This window comes from Pipra filicauda, unplaced genomic scaffold (genome assembly GCF_003945595.2).
Source record: "Pipra filicauda isolate LSUMZ 115617 unplaced genomic scaffold, ASM394559v2 scaffold74_size2892960_pilon, whole genome shotgun sequence".
Taxonomy (NCBI): domain Eukaryota; kingdom Metazoa; phylum Chordata; class Aves; order Passeriformes; family Pipridae; genus Pipra; species Pipra filicauda.
Window position 1 is genome coordinate 683,160 of NW_024104920.1, and position 22,936 is coordinate 706,095.

General features: G+C 48.4%; 1 protein-coding gene across 3 annotated transcripts in view; it reads left to right on the plus strand.

Annotated features, from left to right (window-relative positions):
* NRP2 (neuropilin 2) overlaps positions 1-22,936 on the plus strand; it is an 89,068-nt gene that overhangs the window by 25,359 nt on the left and 40,773 nt on the right. For all 3 annotated transcript variants that reach the window (XM_027731364.2, XM_027731365.2, XM_027731366.2), the window contains exons 3-10: positions 3,578-3,759; positions 8,008-8,238; positions 8,809-8,964; positions 10,765-10,934; positions 11,972-12,127; positions 20,597-20,741; positions 21,045-21,394; positions 22,477-22,621. In XM_027731364.2, coding sequence (XP_027587165.1) covers positions 3,578-3,759; positions 8,008-8,238; positions 8,809-8,964; positions 10,765-10,934; positions 11,972-12,127; positions 20,597-20,741; positions 21,045-21,394; positions 22,477-22,621 — 1,535 coding nt within the window. The remainder of the gene's footprint in view (positions 1-3,577; positions 3,760-8,007; positions 8,239-8,808; positions 8,965-10,764; positions 10,935-11,971; positions 12,128-20,596; positions 20,742-21,044; positions 21,395-22,476; positions 22,622-22,936) is intronic.

A 22,936-nucleotide genomic window follows, 5' to 3' on the forward strand; every position in this document is an offset into this window, starting at 1 on the left:
AATGTTTAATTTTGTTAAACAGCTCCAAGAAGAGCATCTAAGCAATGTGTTTCCCTTCTATCTCAACCCCCATTGTCTGGGCAGTTAAAAGTACTTCAGCTTTGCCTCTCTGCCTCAAAACTCCCTGGCGGAAAGCTGTTTGAGGCAGTTTCAAACCAATTCACTGACCTTCCTACTCAAGTGGCAGCTGAGAATATCCTGCCACTGGAGAAGCAGCCAACTGTGGTCACCTTCCCTGCAAAAGAAGACTTGGTTAATCCATCGATTACACTTATGGGCTATGGAGGCTGCACCCTGCCCTCACATGTTTATGCTTGACTCATTGGAGCAATGGGGAGAAGTGGCCATGAAATGTGCTTGGAGATGGCAGCTTGCCCAGTGGAGGTAATGCCAGAGAGGTCAGGCCAGAAGGATGTTGGTGCATGATGACTGAAACAATGCATTTGGTTATATGAGGAGTGAAATGCAAATTGCTGGGCACTGTACAAGACTGTTTGGGTGCCATTGCAACATGAATGTGTCCCACCCAGCTGTGCCCTAGTCTGTACCTGAAAATGAAATGGTTAGAGTAGAAAGCACCCCCAGGACTGGGTTTTCTTCCTTACAGTTTTTCTCCTTCTTTTTCACATGAGAAGAAGAAAGTCTGGAAACCATGCTTAAGCTTAACAGGAGCAAAGGTTTGGCCAGATTAGATTGTAACATATCCAATGAACTGACGTGAGGAGAACAGGGTTTATCAGTTTGTTTGACTGAGGGCTACATGTCTGAAGCACGTGATTCCAAAAGAATCTGTGGTGGGGATTAGCTGGCATTCTTGCTGAAGTTTGGAAGTTTAACAGTTTGGACTGGATGTCTTTGGTGTTTCATTTTGAAAACCTAAAGCTTATTTGCTGTGGTGGAAAGGAAGTAGGTGTTCCTGCTCATCTGGGTAGGAGCTATCTCCCAAGTGTAATACTTCTCCAATTCACACTCTGTTTATATGACCTGAAAAAAAAGAATTTTGCCTCATAAAGAGCAGAGGACTTGGGCCAAGATTTTTTAACTAGGGAAGAAAACTCCTATGCATTTATGTTCATTTTACATTTGGCAAAAATGATTCCCTGACCTTCTCTTAAGGGCTTGTTTTTGGTCGTTTTTAACATTTGATTTATTAAGGATTAGCTACAGTATGAGAAAGCTCAGTTAGATGCGTGAATGAAGCCAAACAGGGTTTAGCTCAGAGAGGCAAATATTTCCTGATGATTTATTTACTAGATTTGTTCTTTCAATTTTCCATTTGCAGATTGCCCATGAGCAGATTGCAATATTCCCAAATCTTATATATTGTTGGAAGTCATTCACCCATTCAATAAGCAAATATTTCTTGGTCCCGAACTTGCTTCTGAAATTGCAGTGTTCCTACAGCACTGGATGTCTTGAGGAACCATGTGGACAGCACTAGGATGTTTGGTTTGCTGGCTACAGCAGAAGCTGTGATCATTTCAGTCAAGTAGTTGAAGCCGTATACTGTGTTGGCGAGTTACAACCCCACGAGGACACAAACAGATGTGATTCCCTGGGATGCTGCTAACCTCTGCCTGTGCCATGCAAATGGCAGGTTTTACAATCCACTCCATTAACTGTGTTTTGCCAACATTCGTGTTTTTGCCAAATTAATTTTTTGCCACATATTCACAATTTCTCTAGTAGCCAGTAGTCCTGCGGCACAGATGTGCACTTCGGATGTGAAAGGGTTGCAAGCACACTGAAAGCAAGTGGTTGTTTAGAGAACAAAATGTCCCTGCTGTTTACTCAGTACTACTTTAAACAAATAGAGAAACAAGGAAAAAAAAATCTACTTAGAAGAAGCACTGACACTGCCCTCTATGTTCCTTCTCCCTGGGGAGATGGTAGAATCAAGCCACACATGATGGACATTACTGGGGGTCGCGCAGGGTGCTGCTGAATGGTGTCAGGGTAATAAGGGGTCACAAGGTGATAGGGAGCTAGGCAGAGCTGAGGAGGGAGCAGGTCTTCATTTGCATCGCTGTGTGTCCACACACTAGCTAAGCCAAATGCTCTTCTTGTTCGAGTGCCACTTCTCAAGACTGCTTGAATTTCACCTTGACCAAGCCAATTGAGTCTGTAATGAAGTTAAAGGCTGGGCAATTGCAGCTAGTTGAGTGCTCGGTTCCAGCATAGACAGGATTTTATCTGCAGGAATTTTGCTTCTGGCTCTCAGCCTGATTTAGTCCCAGAAAGGAGTGAAACCAAAGCTGTCCAGGCCATCTTTCTTTGTGGAGGAGCACACTAAGCCCCTGTAAGTTTGTTTTGAGGTTGTTGCTTGCCGATATGTGCTTTGCAGAACAGGAATGAGTCACATGAGGATCATTCTGTATCCAGCAAGCTACTTCTCCTTTCAACTGTCCATTTCCAAACAGAAGATCTTGTGACAAAGAAGAAAGGCAGATTCCTGGCAGCCTGGAAATGGTTTTTCCCACCCTGGCCCCGTGAGAAGAGCTGTAGCATGTTGTTCAAACAGGTTGATACAAAACGAATAAACAGTCAAAGAGAGCTGGGCAGTTTCTGTAAATAGCAGCATGCTGGCCAGAGAGGAGGAGAGGAGCAGGAGAACGTGGGTGTTAGAAAGCAGCTGAAGAACAAGATGTACACGTAAAAGCTGTTTGTTTCTTCACAGCACACAGAGCCTGATACTACTACCTTGCCTAGTCATGGCCCAGAAAATATGAAGGAACGTGTTTCACCTTCCATCCAGACTTTGCAACAAGCTTTTTTCTCTGCACCAGGAGGCAATTCAGCGAGCTTGTCTTTGCACCAGGAGGCAGTTCTTCTAACCCTACACTAGACCAGTCAGATATCCAGGAACAACTCCAGTGGGAAGGTGGAACATCTCCGAGTAGGGTTTAGCAAAGGCAGGTTGCAGTTACAGGGTGTACAAGAATCAGCAGCAGTGAGTGCAGTTACCCGGCTCTTACGCAGCACTTTTCATCCACAGAAATTCTTTGTTAGCACTTAATAGATATTAATTACTGCCCAAGTGCTAAGTGAGTGTACTGTACTGATCATGCTTGTTAAAGGACCAGTGTGGTGTCCTACATGCTCACATGGACTGAACATTGACAGTTTAACGCTTGGCACATGCTTGCCCAAATCTCACATGGATACTGGAATAAAGTAAGCTGTGCCAAATAGCACAATGGCATTTCAGGAGAGAGGTCAGAGGAGGAGGGTAGCCCCAGGAGAGTTGTATCTGAGCTTCTCCCATGCCAAAGGAGTTTTGTGGAAATGGAGGTAAATTGTGTCCTAAATTTTGCATGGTGGCTCTGAAGTTGGAGTGGATGTGTGTGCAATAAATTATGTGAATTGCAACAGAGGAAGGGACCTAACCATAGCCAAACAAAAGAGAAAAAATGCACTGGGGGGCTGTGGCGTGGTGTGAATAAGAGAGTCCCAGGTACCTGTCTGGAGGATGTTCTGTGAAACATGCAGATATCAAGAAGTGGTTTTTGTTCGTTGCCGGCATCCCGAAGCGTCCCCCTGACAGATGGTTTCACTGCCATTTCACCTGCCTCCGCAGGTATGACTACATCGAGATCCGAGATGGGGACAGTGAAGCAGCAGACCTGCTGGGCAAGCACTGTGGGAACATAGCACCTCCTACTATCATCTCTTCTGGCCCCTCTCTCTATATCAAGTTCACCTCAGACTACGCACGGCAAGGTGCCGGCTTCTCTCTGCGCTATGAGATCTACAAGACAGGTAAGTGTCTGAGTCAGTGCCTGACTCCTGGGCTGTTTGTCACAATTATCTTCACAAGATGATGTCTTTGACCACATTTTCAATGTGATTTCTCGCATGTTATCCAGAGATAAAGGCCTTTTTTTTTTTTTTAATTTAAGCAAGTCTATGCATCACATTTCCAAGAAGGTAAAGATATTAGTGGCACATGACAGCGCATTTTTGGATCACAGTGTGGTAGTAAAAGCAGAGTTCTTCCTTAAATGCTCTTTTAAATTTGAGAACTAGAAACATATATCTTTTCTTCCTGACATGTGGAGCTTGTTAGGGGTAGGGGATTGTCCCTCTTTAGAAGGGCATGGAGCTCCCCATCCTGTGGAGTTGCAATTCAGGGTTGATCAATGATGCTGTGTTTTCTCTCTCTGGAAGTGGGGTTTGTAACTGGGGAGCTCTGGGTTTTAAATGATTGCTGTCAGCAGTTCTCTCAAGGTCTGAGGCAGTGCCTTTACAGGCTGATATAAGAGGAACTATTCATAATTCTGTTTAATACCAAACTATTATTGAGGAAAGGAAAAGCTGCTCAAAGGCCTTTTAATAGTGTTTCTGTCTAAATATTTGCCAGAATTTTTGTGTGTGGGAAGAAGGAGGCTTGAGAAAATAAAACCCTCTGTATGTGCACGTGAGAGATGTGTGCATGCATGCTGAGGGAGCAGGAGTGTGTTTTGCATGGATACGCAGGCGCCTGCCCTGTGCCTGCATTCCTTTGGTGGTGTGTTGGAAGAAATCACACATGCGGCTTTCATGTCATTGCATCCAGCATGAAAAAAAATGTCCGTGCCCAGTGAAGAACCAGAAAGGAGCACAACAGGGTTACTTATCCAGCCTCTTTAAAGAAAAGACGGGGAGCACAGGCACCAGTGCCCAGGGGCTCTGTCCCAGCTATGCAGCAGGCAGAGATGTGCAGACAGCCCAGAGCCTGGCCACAGGTAGATGTGAATGTGGAGACTTTGCTGCAAGAGAATGAGACTCCCTAAATTCATTGTGAAATGATGAGGACAGGAGATGTATGAAGGTTCAGATGGATGAGGAAAGTGGTATTGCTGGTGGTTGCCTGGACTGCATAACTGGCCACTGAGCTGTTGCGCAGCCAGCTCACCACTGCTATTAGTTGATGATTAGGATGCAGATTAGTCCTGAAAGTGTTTAGTGATTCAGCTGGCTGTTGGGGTTAGCTAAAACCAGTTGTCAGCACAGAGGATGGCAAAGAATGCCTGTGTACAGATGGGAAGACCACTGACCCATCTCAGCCCCCCTTGCCTCTTGTTCCGTGTACACACCCGCGATGAGCCCAGCAGACTGTGCTGGGTTGTGCCTTACCTGAGTTGGGACACAGGGCACCCACTGACCTGAGTGGGGTGGTCCAGCTGGCTGAGGTGGTCAGGCCATGCTGTGGGAAGGAATGGCAGGCAGGAACCCTGTCTCTCTAGGTGGGAGCCAACAAGGCACCAAATTCATGGGGAAAGGAGATGTTGCTGGTAGGAAGGAGTGGAAGCAAGGGCTGATCTGGAAGAGAGCAGGTGTTGAATGGAGGCTGGAGCTGAGTTTGTGTCCCTCGGTGTAGGTTCCTGCAGCACTGCCCTCAGGTCTGAAGTGGTGTTGGGGCTCCTTTTGCCACCCCCACCCCTCTGCAGACAGCCATCCTCTCCAGAAATAGCCATGCTTTCTTCCAGCTGCACCCCATGAAATCCAGCCTGGCAAGGCAGGTTTTGGCAGAGGAGTGTGGATGAGCCTGTGATTGATCCCATAGCACATCTGCACAGCCCCTGTCCCTGCCAGGACTCCCAGAGAGGGCAGTGCTGGCTGCAGGGCTACCACAGTACAAACAAACCTTGCCTTTTGTTGGCAGGCAGGCAGGCATGGGCCAAGTTTCTGTCTGAGCTGTCAGGGAAACCAGCAAGGGTGTCACCAGCTTTAAAGGTCATCAGATTGTCATTGTCCACATCAGTAAAGGCAGCAGAGCCTGCAGATTCCTTCTTTCTTAAAGGTGACCTAAAAAAACAACTCTTTTCAATCGAGCATCTATTTCCACACCTTGTGCTACATTTCCTTTATCACAGTGTGAGAGAGGAGCAATCTGCATACAAACAACCGCATACCAGTCTTCAATCCTCTGATATGTGTCAGTCAGTGGTCCGTGGGCTGACAAAAGAGCCGCCTGCCCTGGCTGGTCCAGCCTCCCTGCTGCGCTCTTTGTGAACCAGTTTGGCAGGGCTGGCCTGAGCTCTCCAGCTCTGGGCATCAAAGTCTCCTCTCAGGCTGGTCCTGCTGCTGAAGCCAGCATGAATCCCGTTGATTATCTGCAGCTTCCTTATAAAAAGCTGATCATTGTGTTTGCTGCTATCAGCCCAAATGTAGACAAAGATGCCTAATGCGATAAGAGCCCCACATGAGGAAACTGTTGTCTAATGTGGTGACATAGTTACGTCTCTTTCCTGTCTCTAGAGGACAGTCCCTGACTCTGGGTTTAGTCTTTGATTTTCTCCCTAGCTCAGAGCTTGTGTTATTTTCCCTATTTATCTGTTTGTCTTTTAAGTTGTTTGGAACTAAGTGCACCCTTATCCCTGTTCATGGCATTATGCTGTGATTTGTGTTTGGCCTTATTTTTTGACTCTGCATTTTACCCCACAGGTTCACACCAGAAAAGCTGGCTGCTTCATTAGGTAGTCAATTAAGAGCCTCTCCTGAGTAGCTCTCCAGCCAGGCACTGCATAATGCAGTGTGAGATCCTGCTATTACTGCGGGCTGCTGGCCTGACTCCTGTAGGTTAATGCTGAATTGAATAACAAGTCTCCCATTAGTCCCGGGAAGGCTTGTGCTGCCTGGAAGAGCTGGAGCAGAAGGGTTTGTAGAGGAGAAGGAGAGTGTCCCAGTAAAAGTGAAGCAGAAACCTTTGCGAACGCTAGTGCCGGGTTGCAGCAGTGGCCAGCAGCCTTTCTAACATCCCCTTTCCCCTCTGATAGCTCCAGGCTGCAGATTTCTGTTGTCTATTGTCCACAACTAAAGGGTTTCAAAGTCACCGTGGTATGAATGCCACACAAATTCCCCTTTCCCCAGCCACCCCGAGGCACCTTGGCTGTGTGAGAGGGGGCACCGAGCAGGCCTGGCTGCAGTTGAGGCCAGTGTTGAGGTCAGCAATAAATAAGAGGCAACATTGTCTGCCCTCCTCACCACGCAAAGGTCTTCCTTAAGGATAGAAATAACTTGCATTTCTGGTGTGGATGGCTCATTCTGTGAAAAAGAAGTCTCTGTTCCTGTTCTCAGCAAAGACCCCCGCTGCAATGGCCCCTGTTACCCCACTCCTGCTGTAGCCATGTTGTGGGGATCTATGCTGGAGCTGGCCCGTGTCCCTTGCGTGGGTCTCAGGGGGCTGCAGGCTAACTGTGCACTTCCTGAGGGTTTACAGCTAACAGTGGAGACATTGGCACCCTTCCCCAGGCCCTTTCACTGGGTAAATATTTGTCTTTTATTTTCTCAAGAGGAAACTGAGGCACAGATGTGGGTGCCAGAAGGGTGAAGTTTGCAGGAGACTGGCCCCTGAGGGCAGCTTTTGAAGAAAGAATACATCCCGTTACTCCTCTCTGCCCTATCCCAGCCATCCCATTCCCTGGACAGGGGTTCCTCCATCAGACCTGGAACTGCTGTGGCCCTTTACTTCCATGGCTGCAGACGGCAGCTGTGTCAGTGAGGACTACATAGGTCAGCTCCCTTTGTGCTGGCTGGCATCTCCACAGGCTCTGGAGCAGCAGACATAGGTCTGCCAGCAGGTCACTGTTTGGGGGCCAGGTTACAGTGGAGAGGGCCAGCTGGGGAAGCCAGGCCAGCTCAGTGTGGCCGTCCTTTCCACCACCACCACCACCTCCAGTGTGGGGGATGTGGCAGGATGCTGACCTACCAAACTGCAGCCATGGCTTTGGATTGGATCACTCTTTTAGTCCTTTGGTTTTGAGATAATTGTCAGGAGGATCAGCAGTGATGTACAGGTTACGCTTGCAAAGCTGTCTGAGGGATTTAGAACTGTGCTCTCCACCTGTGGAAAGCTTTGAAAATCACCCTCTCACTTCTTGCAGGAATTCACGTAGTTCTTTACGAGACATTTCCAGAAGTGAATACACAGCCCTGCTAAGCTCAAAATGGGGTTTCCACAGTGTCAAGTTGTTGGCATTAAGCTGCATTGTTGCTAAGTCTCTGAGTTTTTTCCTGCTGCTACAGGCTCCGAGGACTGCTCCAGAAACTTCACTGCCTCCAACGGCACTATTGAGTCTCCGGGTTTCCCTGACAAGTATCCACACAACCTGGACTGTGTCTTCACCATCATAGCCAAGCCAAAGACAGAAATCCTCCTCCACTTTCTGCTTTTCGACCTCGAGCATGACCCACTGCAGGCAGGGGAAGGAGACTGCAAGTACGACTGGCTGGACATCTGGGATGGCATCCCTCAGGGTAAGCCATGGGGTGCTGTGCTGCTATCCTCAGCCCTTCTCGGTGTTTCACAAAGCTCCAAAACTGTGCAGTCTGTGTCTGAACACCAAAGACGTCTAACCTCAAAGGTACCTGCAGCATGCAACCTGCCTTCAGGGCACTCTGTGGCCAGCTTGGGGACAGTGTACTTACAGAAGGCTGCATTCATTAAACCCCAAACTACTGCTCTGTTGTACCCACTGATCTGAAAAGCCCCATGGGACACTCCAACATACCACTGGTCCTCCCTCAGGGAAGGGCAGTGGGTTCATGCAATGATGGGAGAACCTCCCTACCCTGTACCACTGAGAAACAGTGCATTTTGGAGCATTTCCCAGCATTTGCAGAGCAGTGCCTGCTGCAGTGGATATTTCTGCATGGCATACTGCATGGCACCAGGCCAATGGATGTAAAAAATAACCCATCCCTACAGCCTTTCTTTTATCCCAATCGGTCCTGCTAAGGCATCCCTGCTGAGTGATGCCCATCTGCTGATGATCCAGGAGGCCAGTGGAAAAGCAGGCATTACTTTTGCTGCTCTTTCTTTTGCAGTCGGCCCCTTGATAGGCAGGTATTGTGGCACTAAGATGCCATCGGACATCCGCTCAACCACCGGCGTCCTCTCTCTCACCTTCCACACGGACCTGGCTGTGGCTAAGGATGGTTTCTCTGCTCAGTACTACTTGATACATCAGGAAGTCCCAGAAAGTAAGTTGGAAATGTGTGTGTATGACCTAGTTGTGTCACCTGTTTTTCCTGTCTTTCATTTGGCACATGCAGGCAGCAGTGTGTCCAGGGGCTGGTTCCCCACCAGCAATGCAGTTTAGGTGTTTCTGATAGAAATGAGATTTCAGTAAGACTCTCACTTTCTGACTTTTTTTTGACTTTTCACTTGCATTTGAAGTCTTCTCAATACCTATTGGGCTAGAATCCTTCGTGTATATGCTCAGCCCAAAGGATTTAGGGGAAGACTTCAGCCCAGCATGTGCAGCAGATTCATTAAAGCATGGGGGAAAATACACTCTCTCTCTCTAGTTTTCCAAAGGTTCACAGCCCCAAACCACAAATTGGAATTTCTTGGCTGTCTAATTAAAAAATGCTTACAGCTCTGAGAATTTCAAGCCAAATTTTGTTTTAGAACCCTTAATAAGGGAGGTAAATTGATGTGGAGTGAGGAAGTAAGTTGTGTATTTTGAGAATGAAGAGCATTTTGATTCTTTGTGATAACACTTGCAGGCCAGGAAAGGTTCCATTTGTTTTCCCATGGTGTTTTTGCATCAGAGCTACTGTTCTCGACCTCTGTTCTCAGTGAACCTGTGATACAGCAGAAGAAGCCTTCAGTACGCTCCTCAGTCCCAGAGAAGGAGAAGGAGTCCCTGACCTGCTGCTGAAAGCCTATGATAGACAACAGGGTAGAGTAGGGGTTGTGCAGCACTAGGGCAGTAGGGTTAAAAGCTCTTGCTCTGTGATTGAGTAAGGGAAGTTCTGCTGAGGCTGTGAGAGTTACAGACAAGCATGAGATCTTCACCATTACCTACTGCCATACTCAGTTGATCTGTTCTTTAATCCCTTCTCTATTCTGTTCTTTAAAAGGATTTGAGAATAAGATGTTAAACACAAAGCTTGAAAAATCAAGCACAAGAGGTGTTAAAGGGCTATGCCTGTTTTTATTTATGGTGGTGTAAATTGAAACTTTAATAATACCACTGACATCTTAACTTTTGGTCCATCATTTCCACCCAAAGTTGACTTGACCACATTAAAAACACAGGCAGTTCAGTGGAACCCCATTGGTTTATAGCAGCAGCACTCTTGGGCCCATGCAATATTTTCAGTCACAGGACAGCTGCCATAAAACATGCGAGACGTACCATAAAATAGAGCTAATTGTGACTTTTAAAGCATTAGAAGTGAGGAGATCCAAATGAAAGCATACCAGTCTTTCATAGTCTTGTCTGGTTAATTCCTATGGGCCTGATACCACCTATAGCACATGCACATAGGCAATGCAGACACGCATCCATACTCTCACACGCACACAAAACCTTTAGACCTGCCCATTCCAGTCCTTGACGTTCCTGCTGGCAGCACAGCAGTAAGCACCCTCCTGATGTGTCTGTTTGTACTCCTTACCTTGTCAGTGCTTAGATTTCACCTACAGCCTTCAAGAAGATGGGAACTTTGTGACAAGGGGACTTGGGACAGGTTGGTGGAGATGGAGTGAGGGAAGGGACAGAATTGTGTCAAAACTGAGCAAAGGTTAAGGAGAGAAAGAGAAAGATCTGGACTGTATTACTGTTCAGAGGGCCACACAAACATAAAGCTTTAATTTTCCAGTGCCATCTGTGAGTGCACACAACCTTCGAGATGGTGCAGATCTGTTCATCTTTCCAGACAGGCAACTTTGCTCAGGGTTAGCTGGGGAGATTAGTTCAGGGCTGCTTTTCACTTGGGGGTGAAGTACTGAGACTGTAAACTGATCTCTGTGTACATGTGTGTCTGCTCTAGACTTCCAGTGCAATGTGCCTCTGGGAATGGAGTCTGGCAGGATCTCCAACATGCAGATCAGTGCCTCCTCCACTTACTCAGATGGGCGATGGACCCCTCAGCAGAGCCGGCTCAACAGTGATGACAATGGCTGGACCCCCAATGTCGACAGCAACAAAGAGTATCTCCAGGTATGCACGCTTTCCAGCCTCCTCACCTCTTCCCCCACCAAATGGAGTGTCATGCTGTTAAACTGACCCTTGACCGTAAGACTTACTGAATTTTTTATTGTCTCTGTGGCTCATGGGAGCAAGCAGCAGGGTAGCTACAGTGCCTCTGTGAAGTGCGAGGGGCTGGCTCCCCCATTAGCTTGCCCACCCAAGGACTGACTCAATCCTCTGTCCCTCTCCCCCCCCCTCCTTCCTGCCCAAAACCTTGATGGACTTTCCAGCAGACTGACAGAGGCTGAGAGACCTCCACCACTTACAAGGGCCACTGACTCCATCACTGGCCTGAGGACCAAAGTCTCCAGGGGGTGCGTGGAAAAACAACTAGAATAATATTTATCTCATCAGTGATGCAGGAAGAATGAGCAGGCTAATGTCAGGTGGGGGCTGACAGAGCAAAGGCTTTCCCTCTGAGCTGGTTAGAGCCACAGTCTGTCCACACAGGGCTTCTGGCTGTGTCACAGTGCCGGGAGACGCTGCTTGCTAAAGGGCACCGGGAGCGGGAGGTGGTGAATGTCATTGCCTCTAGCAGACGTCTCATTCTTCATTCATGGCAGGCCTATGAAGCCAGCTCTGCTGACCTTTCTCAACCCACATTGTAAAAAAAAAAAAAAAAAAAAAGAAAAAACCAACAAGGGAAAACCACGAACTGCAGCACTTGCTAATTGGATTATTTTACATGGAAAAAGTTAGTCTCTGTCCTGCTTTAATGGACATGAGTGTCTGTGCAGATCCTGTTGCTTGGTGTGAGGCAGGAAGGCTTTGTGGTGGTCCCATATGAGTGGACATCAAGGTCCTTAGTTACTCTTGTCTCGTAGTTCCTATCCTGCTGAAGTCAGCCTGGGGAGGTTGTGCTTGTTGAACTGAGCACCTACGGATAGAGTGAGACAGGCTGAATTTGCACCTTTTCGTTTTTCAAAGACAGAGGGAGGAACTAACTAGCCACTCAGGGCTCTCAGGTGTTCACCACTCTCTCTCTTGTCCCTTTTTCCCCTTGAAAGGTGGACCTCCACTTCCTGACTGTTCTCACAGCCATTGCCACACAGGGTGCCATCTCGAGAGAAACCCAGAAGGGCTACTATGTCCGTACCTACAAGCTGGAGGTCAGCACCAATGGGGAGGACTGGATGATGTACCGACATGGGAAAAACCACAAGGTAAAGACCTTTTTGTCTCTTTTGCCTGCACCTTGGTGAGTCTTGCAGCCAATAGGAGGGAAGAGAACAGAGAAATTTTACAAGCCCAGAGGGTTTAATCTGTGAGGGACCCTTTTTCTGATGACAACTAAAAGACTGATGATGTTCTGAGCAGAAATAGGCCTTTCTCCTCTGCACAGCAATGAGGAAACATATTCCTTGGAAAACCTGGCTGCTGCTGCATCTTTCATGATGGCGAGAGTATGTTCTTTGACTGCAAATGAAGGAGAAAATGCTTTCACAGCCTGTGTTTTGCCGTACAAGATTCATTGAGCTTTTATGGTCATACACCCGTCTGCATGCTGGGTTAACAATCACAAAACCACATGAAACTGTAGTTCAGGAGTTACTGAGGCCTGGAAATGAAAGGGCACAAATCCTAAGAGGCGATCGCACTGTCCCAGAGAACAAAATGAACAATAAATAATGAGAAGCAATTCAGGCTGCCAGGGCTGTGGGATCTGTGCTAGCAGGCATGGTCAGCAAGGGTGCTCTGAGCACTGGGAGCTGTGCATGCTCTTGCTGTGTTTCTGGTACACACACAGAGGTGGGAGCGAGGGGGAGGGAGGGTAAATATGGGTGGTGAGCTGTTTGAAGCCTTGGAGGTGCTGGTATGTGGCCAGGAAAGATAAACTTGGTGTGGTCTGTGTGGAAGCTATGCTGTATGGGTAGGGGGGTTAAGGCAGCCACGGTGCTGGGCTGGTTGGTCCTGCTCTGTCAATTGCTTTGGTCATGTGGCTGTCCCCTGGTTAACGGCGCTTTGAGAAAGTGCTTCCCTGCTCTTCTGTGGTGCCCACCAGCTCTGCTGCCACAGTCAGGTCCTCCCCACTGATGTGCCATAGTCTGTCTGTGTGAACTCTGTGGCTGGAGTCCCACACACCTCCTCCCACACGCACATCCCAGTAATTACTGATTGCTCAGCACTTCTATTAAATTAGCTGTCCCCTCCGTTTGCTGGCACAGGCACTGCTCACATGAAATGCAGTAGCCTGCCTTGTCCGGGATTCATCCAGACATTTCCTTCCTTCCGGGCTGTGCGATTTCCCCTTCCCCACATGCGTGTCTCAGGTTCAAATTCCCTCTGCTTCCCAGAATGAGTCGTCTCTGTGCAGACGTTCCTATCAGGGTCTCATACTTCCAATATTTGGAGTATTGAAGCTCCTGGCATGCCAGTGAGGTGGTGTTAGTCCTATTTTAGAGGTAGAGAAATGGAGGCATAGGGCAGCCCAGCACAACATAGGAGGTCAGCAGCTGGGCTCCCCCAGATCTCAGGTGGACTGGCTCCGGGGCAGTATCTCATGGCAGAGCTCATGTATACCTCTAACACAGTAGCCATGAAGTGGTGTGGAGGCTTTCCCAGGACCCACTGGTCACAGCAGACCTTTCTGTGAACCAGGGCCACCTCTCCTCAGGCAAGCACCTTGTGCTAATGGGTGAGTTTGAGGTCTCATTGGGACCATTTCTGTAAGCTGAAACAGGCAGGAGACTGGCATCATGCTGGGCAGAGAGATGAGCTAAATACACAGCTCAGTGTTTCAGATAATCACTAGCAATAAATTTACCTTTCGGAGTCTAACTGTAGCGGGAATCTGGCCTGGAAGTTGGCTTTAGTTGCAGAGAGGCATAAATATCCCATCCTTGTGGTCCTGGGCATTGAACACTGAATCCTTAGCCAGGGTGGAGCAGGGCTGGTTTCAGTGCTGCTGAGCAAATTTACATCCCTCCAGCAAGACCCTAAACCCTGGCTGGTGTCAATCCAAACCAATCCCATAGCCATGTGAATTGCAACCATTTCAGGATTTGGCCTTGAGTCCTGCCAGGTTTTTTCTGCTCTGTTCTCTCTTTTCATAAAAAAAGAGGAAAAACCAAACCTCTTCTTTTTTACTCCTTTATTCCAGTCTAAATTCATTCCCACGTTCTGACCTCAATTTAGCAGACACCTCCCAAGGCTGGAGGATAAGTAATTGCTTTTTGGTGCCTCGCCTACCCCTTGCATCCGGGTGACTGCTTTCTCTCCCCACCAAACGACTGTCTGCCAGCTGCTGAGCCGCGGTGAGGCCAGGGCAGCGCTCGCAGGCCTGTTGCCGGTGGGCTCTGGCCCCACATTCCCTGCCCGCATTAATCCCCACTGTTCCTGCGTTAAGCAAGCTCCCAGATGTCTGTATTCAAGGCGCAGATTCCTCCCTGCGTCAGTGCGGTGCTCCGCACGGTTCAGGCTGCAACGGTGGAGTGAACCATGCCAAATAGATTTGTCAAGTCTGCCGCAGCTTGATTTGGTGCCATAAGGAGCAGGGAGGGAGGGGAAGGTGTGGACAGACAGGGACTCTCTACTTCTCTATATACATGCAGATATATACATATATATATAGACACATACATATATACACACACACGTATATCTGCACATACACACATATATATGCACATGCACACATAGGCATATGGGGTGTATCAAACACTGCTCTGAATTTCTGCCGGCTCTGTGGGCCAAAAGCAAAGCTCTGCCATGTATAGGTGGGTCAGCTAACATTCACATCTTCATCAGGGAGCTAAAGCAAGAGAAAACCAGCGAGTGTGGGAGGGGTGGGGAGGGGATGATGCTCTCTGCAGAGGATGGGGAGCTCTGACTTCTTCTCTTATGCCCCCTGCTGCCCCTCCCTCTGGTATTTCAGATGAGAGTTGAGCCAGGGTGTTTCCCTGCAAAATGTGATGGCTCACCTTTGAGTCCCCAGCTGCTGGCACTCCGACAGCGAGGGAAACGGGAAAGGCAGGATGGAGCAGAGGAAAACATGATTAATATGTGCTCGCAGCAGACACGGCTGGCTGGGCTGTTTCCGTGCCAAGCGCTGCTGTGCTTCTGGGATGGGGAAGCAGTGGGAAGGCAGCCGGCAGGAGTGAAACTCCATTCCCATACCCATCCCTTCCCACCCCACCTTATCCCTGCCATGCTTTCCACCTGCCTGGCAGCCCACTCCCCACAAAGCCCAGCCCAGCACACTCCAGACCTCCCCCTGTCCTTTTCTCAGGGGTGGGACCAGGGGGAGAGGCCAACCGGGTGACCTGGACAAAGATGAAGAGCTGTCTTACTATGTGTCACCTGAGGGAGGAGACAGGGAGGAGAGTGGCCACCACCACATGTTGCCCCATACTCGCCCCATATTACTCACTAGCATGTCCCCATGGGACAGGGCCAAACAAACTCTGCTGCAGAAAGGCTAGTCCAGCTCTTGCCCTCCCTGTTGCGTCCACCTCTGTTATCTTCCAGGCAGCGGCCCTGGTGTGCGTGCCAAGATCTTATCTAGTGGTTTGAAAATGTCTTTAGAAAACAACAACTCTTCTTGAACTCAAGGAAGGAAAAGAGCACCTGGCAGGATTTGACCTTTTGATTTTGGCCATTTTCTTCACCTAGCAGGATTTGACCTTTTATTATTGTCCATTTTCTTCGGACAGATTCAGCTATTGAGGATTTTATCAGAAAACAAAGTGCTTGTCCATTCTGATCCGCCTCCTCCTTCTTTGTAGGTCTCAGGTTCCAGCTCCTGTGTGGTCTGAACCACTCTGTCTTAAAAACTGTGAAGATCAGCTCATCTAGTGGGTGAGGGACTGGGAGATGGGATGGATTTCAGGATTTGGGGTGGGTTGGTACCATGATGAGTGCTCTTGCTGCCTTCATTGCTCTGTGTGTAAAATGAGAGGATGCAACTGAAACATTTGCTTTCAGAACCTGTAGAAGTCAATGGATGAGAAATGGCAGCAAGATCCAGCTGTACAGTTTTCATTTCCTACTCATTTTGACTGCTTTGTGCTTGTTACCAGCTAACCTTCCTAGGTGGTAGTTCATCTGGTGAGTGCACAAAGGTTGAATTGCTGCAAAGAGCCAAATATCTCAGCTCTACATGGAGCTGGGGACATCAGAGGTGTTTGGTGCTGGCACGCAATATTGAGGATGATTCTTTGGAGACCTTTGTGCCTTCTCTTAGGAGTGTTTCTCTGTCTTTTCAGTTCTTAATCGAGTCTCCTGTATTCATTCACCTGGGAGGAGAGAGAAAAACTTTCAGTCCTGTGGGGGTTTTATTTGGAAAATTCAGGAAAAGCTTGCATGATCAGCCACAATGCCACAAGTGCTTCTGCACAGAGACATCATGGTGCAGAGGATTTGTCCAGAAGCATCCAGGTCCCAGCCTGCCTCTGCTGCTTTTGCAGGCAGGACAAAGACATCAGGCTTTGGGAAAGGCAGCCTTGCGCATTCACACTTGGTGCAGTACCAGGGGAGAATTACAGCCCTGGCTTTCCTAGCAAGGCTGAAGCTTTGTATTTCTAGGCCTGATATCTCCTTTGCAGGCTAACACAGTGCCACTCCTCCTGTCCCTGATGACTCCCAAATCTGAGTGGAGCCTCTCAAAGACATGGAGCTGGCAAGCCCAACCCAGCACACTGTGCCTTGCCCAGACACTGTGCTTTGTTGAATGTTGCCAAGTATCATTTTTCTTTTAACTCCTTGTTCCTGGATTTAATAAATCCAGAACTATTCACCCTCCACTTGAGCCAGAATTCTCCTACCATCAAACATGCTCCATTTTATGCCTTTCCTATCTGACAAGGAAAATAATCTCCCCTACTTTTCTCCTTCATGCTTCTCTGTCTAAATCCTGAAGCCCTAATCCTGTTAGCATGCTCTGTTCCAGGGCTCTGTCTCCACAGGAGTAACATAATCCTGCAGTAAATCTAGTGGGTCCAAAGAGACACATACATACGGACGAAGGCAGGGCTGTTGCCATCCTTGGCCTTCTCCTCTGCCTCCCTCAGCTCCTTTCTTTAGCTCCCCAAGAAATTGCACAGTGGCCAAGCAGCATAATAAATAGAGCGGGAGAGAGTTTACTCCCTCCCCCCTCCCTGATTCACTGCCTCTTCAACTTCATGGTACTTTTTGTCTCCCTGTCCTTCACTCCCTTCACTCCAAACTGCCAGTGGCACAATTCCCATATCCACTGGAACTAATGTAGCTTCAGAATTTCCCCCATCACCCTATGACGGTTCCAGCATATCAAAAATATAACTTGTGTTGGTGTGGATCTTGCATGTGTATCCACACGGGAAAACTTTCACAGTCCTACTCTAACCTAGACATCATCTCCCACCACTTGCTTTCTGCAGCAAATTAATTAAGCAGGTCAGCTCTCATTGATTCTCAATTTAATTTTACGTGTAGAACTGCTGTCTGGACTAAAACGGAAGTAAACATACAGTATATGGGGAGGAGATGGGCAGCTTTTTGATGCAGCAGAGGAAACGAGTTCCCTTGACTGTTTCATGGAAGGTGCTTTTAATTTGTTAATGGCTTTCCCATCCGTCTTCTGGCACAGTCACCCTTCAGTGTGTGTTCATGTGCATACACATGTGTGCTCTCTGCTGAGTGTATATCTATTTATCTATCTATCTCCCTAGATCACAGCCAGGTATTTTTTTTTCTGCTGGTGTAAATTACTGTGACTTCTTATACTTCGATGGCGATATGTTGATTTACACCATTCGAAGACTTGGCTCAAAATATGTGCTGAGTGGGATGGGAAGCAGATAGGATGGGAGGAATAGCAATGTTCTATTTTGGTAAGAGGGAAGAAATCTTTGCTTTCTTGGCACTCCCAATTTCACACATTTTCCTGCTAGTTCTTCCTATGCTGTGAGTGCTAATTTGAGGCAGGATGTAGAGCCTGTTCAAGTCAATGGGACTCTCTCCATGGTGTGCTGGGGCTCTGAGATCGGCATTTTCAGTGCAGAGAAACCACATGCACAGGGTCAGACCCTGGTCAGCAGCATCGGGACCTGTGGGCTCACAGTGCATTTCCACTTGGGAAGAAGGCTGAAAGACTGGGCACGTGGGAGGACCCCAGGTCTCTAACAGCACTAAGCAGATGCCCTCTGAAAATGGCCACTTTCGTTGTGCTGAACGGGGTGCGAAGCGATGACTTGCTGTGATCAGTTGCGGCTTTTCAGAAGGAAGGTTCAATGGATCCTGCCAGTGCAGCTGATACCAGAGCTGGAAGTCAGGTGCTGATTCTGCCCTTTCAGACTGGCAGTCTGGAGTGTCATGGCCCAGATTCAGAGTTCATAGCTTGTTGAATGTGATCTAGCCTGAGTAAATTATCGATTTCTAAATCTAAAGCAGAATTGAGGTTGCTCTCCTTGGAAGCAAGTTGTTGGGACCAGGGTCACCTAAGAGATGCTTTCAGCAATGCATGTGGTAGTGATAAAATTTTTGGGCTCAGTCCTGCTTCTGCTTTCTGTCAAGCTTGACTGTACAGAAGTCAGCAACAAATATGCTGGTGTAAATTTGGATTCTGGCCCCTGATGCTCGTATGTGTGAAGTGAGCTAAAAAAGAACAAAACTTGAAATATGTTAAATCAAAAAGAGCAGCAAACCTCGTTAGTGACTGTTAAACATGCTGGTCCATATGCAACCTTTGGCTCATGGAGTCTTCACACTGCTGATTGTAAGTAGTGAATAAAGGTTGCCAGGAGAAGACTACACTGGACTTCCTGCCCTTGGGCATCTGCTGGGGCCACCATCAGGAGACACCCTCTGGGACAGAGGGGCCTTTGGCTTGACCTGACATGCTGCTCCTTGTGCTAAAATAGTTGCACCAGCTCAGATAAACATTTCCTGTCCTCCAGTGTTAGGTTCAGAGGTAAGGTGTTGTGTGTCAGCTTCTGTGTTGGCATAACACTGGAGGCTTTGCTGTGGTGTGTAAATATATACTTTCAGACTCTGTGTGTGTGTTGCCCCAGGTTTACAAGACACACACACAAACAGAGACACGCACACATACATTCCTGGAGCGTGTTTCACAGTAACCACTCTTCTTATAGCCCTCCTGCTGGAAAAAAAGGTTATTTGGTGTCTGCCGAGCAAGGAAAATGATGGGAAGCGGGGTCAGACAGGATAAAATAGGATATTAAAAACATATAAACCATGCTGTGTTGCTAAATGGTAGCAGCATGATATATATTCTCTAGATTAGCATTTCTGCTCAAGTTCACATCAAGCCCAAATCCCAATTACCAGCCAGATTTGCAACCAAATCTCTCTGTGGGATGGCTCTCCCTGCCTTGAAGGAGTGCTGTTGTCTCGGGCTGGGCAGTGGTGTGCAGGGTCAGCCCAGAGCTAACTGGGGTGCTGCAAACAGCTACTGTCCCTCCCTGTAAACACCCTCTGCATGCCCTGGCGTGCTGGATCCTGGGAGAAGAGCAGTAACATGTGCTGTCTACAAGCCTAGAGCCACGGGAGGCTTATAAAATGCTTCTTAACTGCTATTTAAGGCAAGAGGCCAGGATGCTGCCTCACCCTCTTCTTCTGTCCTGGATCACAGGGATCTGCAGTTGAATCATTTGACTCTTGCCTCCAACAGGAGATTGGTGCCAGAGATTACACTCTCCTGCACTCCTCTGAGATAAACTTAGTGGGAGCTCCTGTGCTTAGCACGCATATGCGTGTTAGGAGCCTGCAGAAGAACCCAGCCAATATCTCACTATGGATGTGGCTCCTGGCTGAGGCTGGAGGATGCTCTAGCCCTGTCCTGAAGAGCCTGCGTGCTTGGAGGAAAAGCCAACAATGCCTGCAGCCTCAGTCTGTGAGCTCTAGAGCTTTATGCTGGAGCAGAGAAAGGGTTGAAAATTACCCTTGGGTTGAGTATTTCCTTTTCTTCCCTGCTATGGCTTTGCAGCCTGAAACAGAAACACAAGTATGCAGTCCTTGTCCGGCCTATTAAAAAAATGGGCAGAAGGGGTGGATCTAACATCCATCTGGTAGTTATTGATTATGGCCATCTGGTAAGGCAGCAGCCTTTTCATACTGTGTGGGATCATAAACTCTCCTGAAAAGCTGTCTCTGTGTGGTGGGCTGTCTCCGTGTGGCGGGGTGCATGTGTGCAGGAGAGGCAGAGGCGAGGGGCTGGCTGAGGCAGCAGCTTGTCACCCCAGGCAGAGGTGGCATCCTCCCTGCTCACATCACTGCTTTCACGTGATATTTTGTGGTGGAGCTCAGTGCAAGGATGTGTCGGGATGTCAGCCTGTTTACCTGCGGAGGGGAGGCAAGATCTCACACAGCACTTGGGGACACCTGGTCATTTGTCTTGGAGCAGCTCTAGGTTTGGGGGCAAGCTCGAAGCAGCTGAGGACTCAAAGTCCAAGGTGCCTTAGGGTGCTGTAAGAGGCTGTGGGGCAGCAAGCTCTCCGGTGTCCTGCCTGATAGGTGAGTCCATCCATCATGCTGTCCTGCCGGTGGCTCAGATCTCCCTGCCACCCCCTGGGTGCTTGCCCTGGTTGGAGTCTGTCCCCAACCAGAAGGCCTCTCCTTGGTTTTCCCTGATGAGATTATTTTGACTGCTGATCTGGTGAGGATGTAACAGTATTTGTGCCTCCTCTCCCTTGCAGACATTTCAGGCCAACGAGGATGCCACAGAGGTGGTTCTCAACAAGATCCACAGCCCACTGCTCACACGCTTCGTGCGCATCCGTCCCCAGACCTGGCACAACGGCATCGCCCTGAGGCTGGAGCTGTATGGCTGCCGCATCACTGGTGAGGGTTCCTTCCTCCCCTTGGCCTCAGCCCTCCTCTTTGCCTCTACAACAGCCTGTCCTGCGATTCTGTCCCTTGCTACTGTCATGGCTGCTTGGGGTGGGAATGGTGACACTTAGAGCAGCATGGGAGCACCCATGGCATGGGATGCACTTGGAGGGACAGGGACCCAGGTCCCAGATGCAAAGGGGGAAATTCCCAGTGTTGGTGTTGGTTTAGTGTCCAGAGCTTAAAGCTGTGGAGGGAACCACAAGCATCTCCCTTCAGCTACTCTGACTGTTCATGTCCTTTCCTTCCCTGTAGATTCACCTTGCTCCAACTTGCTGGGAATGCTTTCTGGCCTCATTCCTGACTCGCAGATCTCTGCCTCTTCCATCAGAGGCTACGACTGGTCTCCCAGCATGGCCCGCCTGGTGAGCAGCCGCTCAGGCTGGTTTCCTCGTGTCCCCCAAGCCCAGCCTGGGGAGGAGTGGCTGCAGGTGGACCTTGGTGTCCCAAAGAATATCAAAGGCGTCATTATTCAGGGGGCTCGTGGAGGGGACAGTGTGACCACCACTGAGTCCCGCTCCTTTGTGAAGAAGTTTAAGGTGGCCTACAGCATGAATGGAAAGGACTGGGACTTCATCCAGGACCCCAAAACAATGCAAGCCAAGGTAGGCACTGTCTGGTGCAGCTGCAGAACAGGATATGTTTCTGACTAGCTTCAGTCTGCCTGATGGGGTATTGGGAAATAGGCTGTCCACTCCCACAGAGTTTGGGAGTTTGGGTTGTCACCATGAAATCCCAGGTTGTATCCTCTGGTGCTGCTCCCCATCTGTCCTAGAGGCTGTAGGTTCCACCTTTCCCCAGGGATGACAATTTTCATTTCTTTTGTGGACCAGGCATGGGGATGTGGACATCACCTTCTGGTTCTCCCAGCTCCTGCAGGTCAGAGCCCACAAGATGGTGTGTTCAATTATGTTTGACACTAATTATGTATTTTAAGAGGAAAGTTGTGGCTGTCATGCTGCGCACCTCTAAAAGAGGAAGATGAATCACAACTTCTCTTTGGGAAATTTGCTATATCTGAAGTCTCTCTGCCGCACTGATGTGACCCTGAAATTCCCCATATTTTTCCTATATCATTGGAATTCCCCATAATCTTTTTGTTTAGTGGTATGGGAGTGGTAAGGGGCCTGAGAAATAAATGAATTCTCTGCTACTGCCTATTCTGTTTTTATGCAAACTCATCTGCTTAAAATTTGAGTAAATTTTAATTTTTCCGGATCCTACAAATGAGGGCTGATGCTATCTATAGTCCTCTGTTTATTCCCCACAGACTTTAGTTCGTGCATGTGAAAAGCAGCAGTACTTGGACTGTGAAGAAAACTAAGCATTTACACTATCTTAGAACATGCAGTAGCTTCTTTATTTACCAGAGGATGAATCTGATCTCATTTATATGTGAAGTTAGTGGATATTCCCCAGACTTCCCCTGCATGGATTAGATCAGAATCTGACCCTTGGATTCTAAGCAAAGGCCAGGAGACGTTGTGCGAGTTTCTTAGAAATAGCCTGTCTTGTCCTCTTGAAACTGAGAAGGAACAGCCTAATTTCTGCTCATCTGGGCTCGATGGCCTGGAGTTGGACAGCCAAACTATTTCAAACTGTGGCTACATCCTGCCAGACACGAAATATCAGGTCTGATTGAGAGCATGTGAGATGCACACATCTCTTGCCTTTTCTCTCTCTGTAGCTTTTTGAAGGCAACATCCACTATGATATCCCTGAAGTCCGAAGGTTTGACCCTGTTCCTGCACAGTACATCCGAGTGCACCCAGAGAGGTGGTCCCCAGCAGGAATAGGAATGCGTCTGGAGGTGCTGGGCTGTGACTGGACAGGTAGGAACCCCTACGCCTCTGCCCACTGGCTGCACTGGGGCCACGTCAGGCACTAAACCAGCAAGGTGCAAACTTAAGGTTATTTCTCTTCCCTTTTGCAGACAAGGTTGGGGATTTAACTCTATGCCATCTCTAAGACCAGGGAAGTTTGTTCAGTTTTGACTACCTGTTTTTCACACATGGTATGCCTTGCAGCCACCATTGTTTTTAATACAGAGATGAAAACTGTCTAACACACTCACTGGGATCAGTAGAGGTTGTGCCTCTAACCCTCTGAGGCTCAGTGGTGGTGATTGCTCCATAGTTTCATCCCCA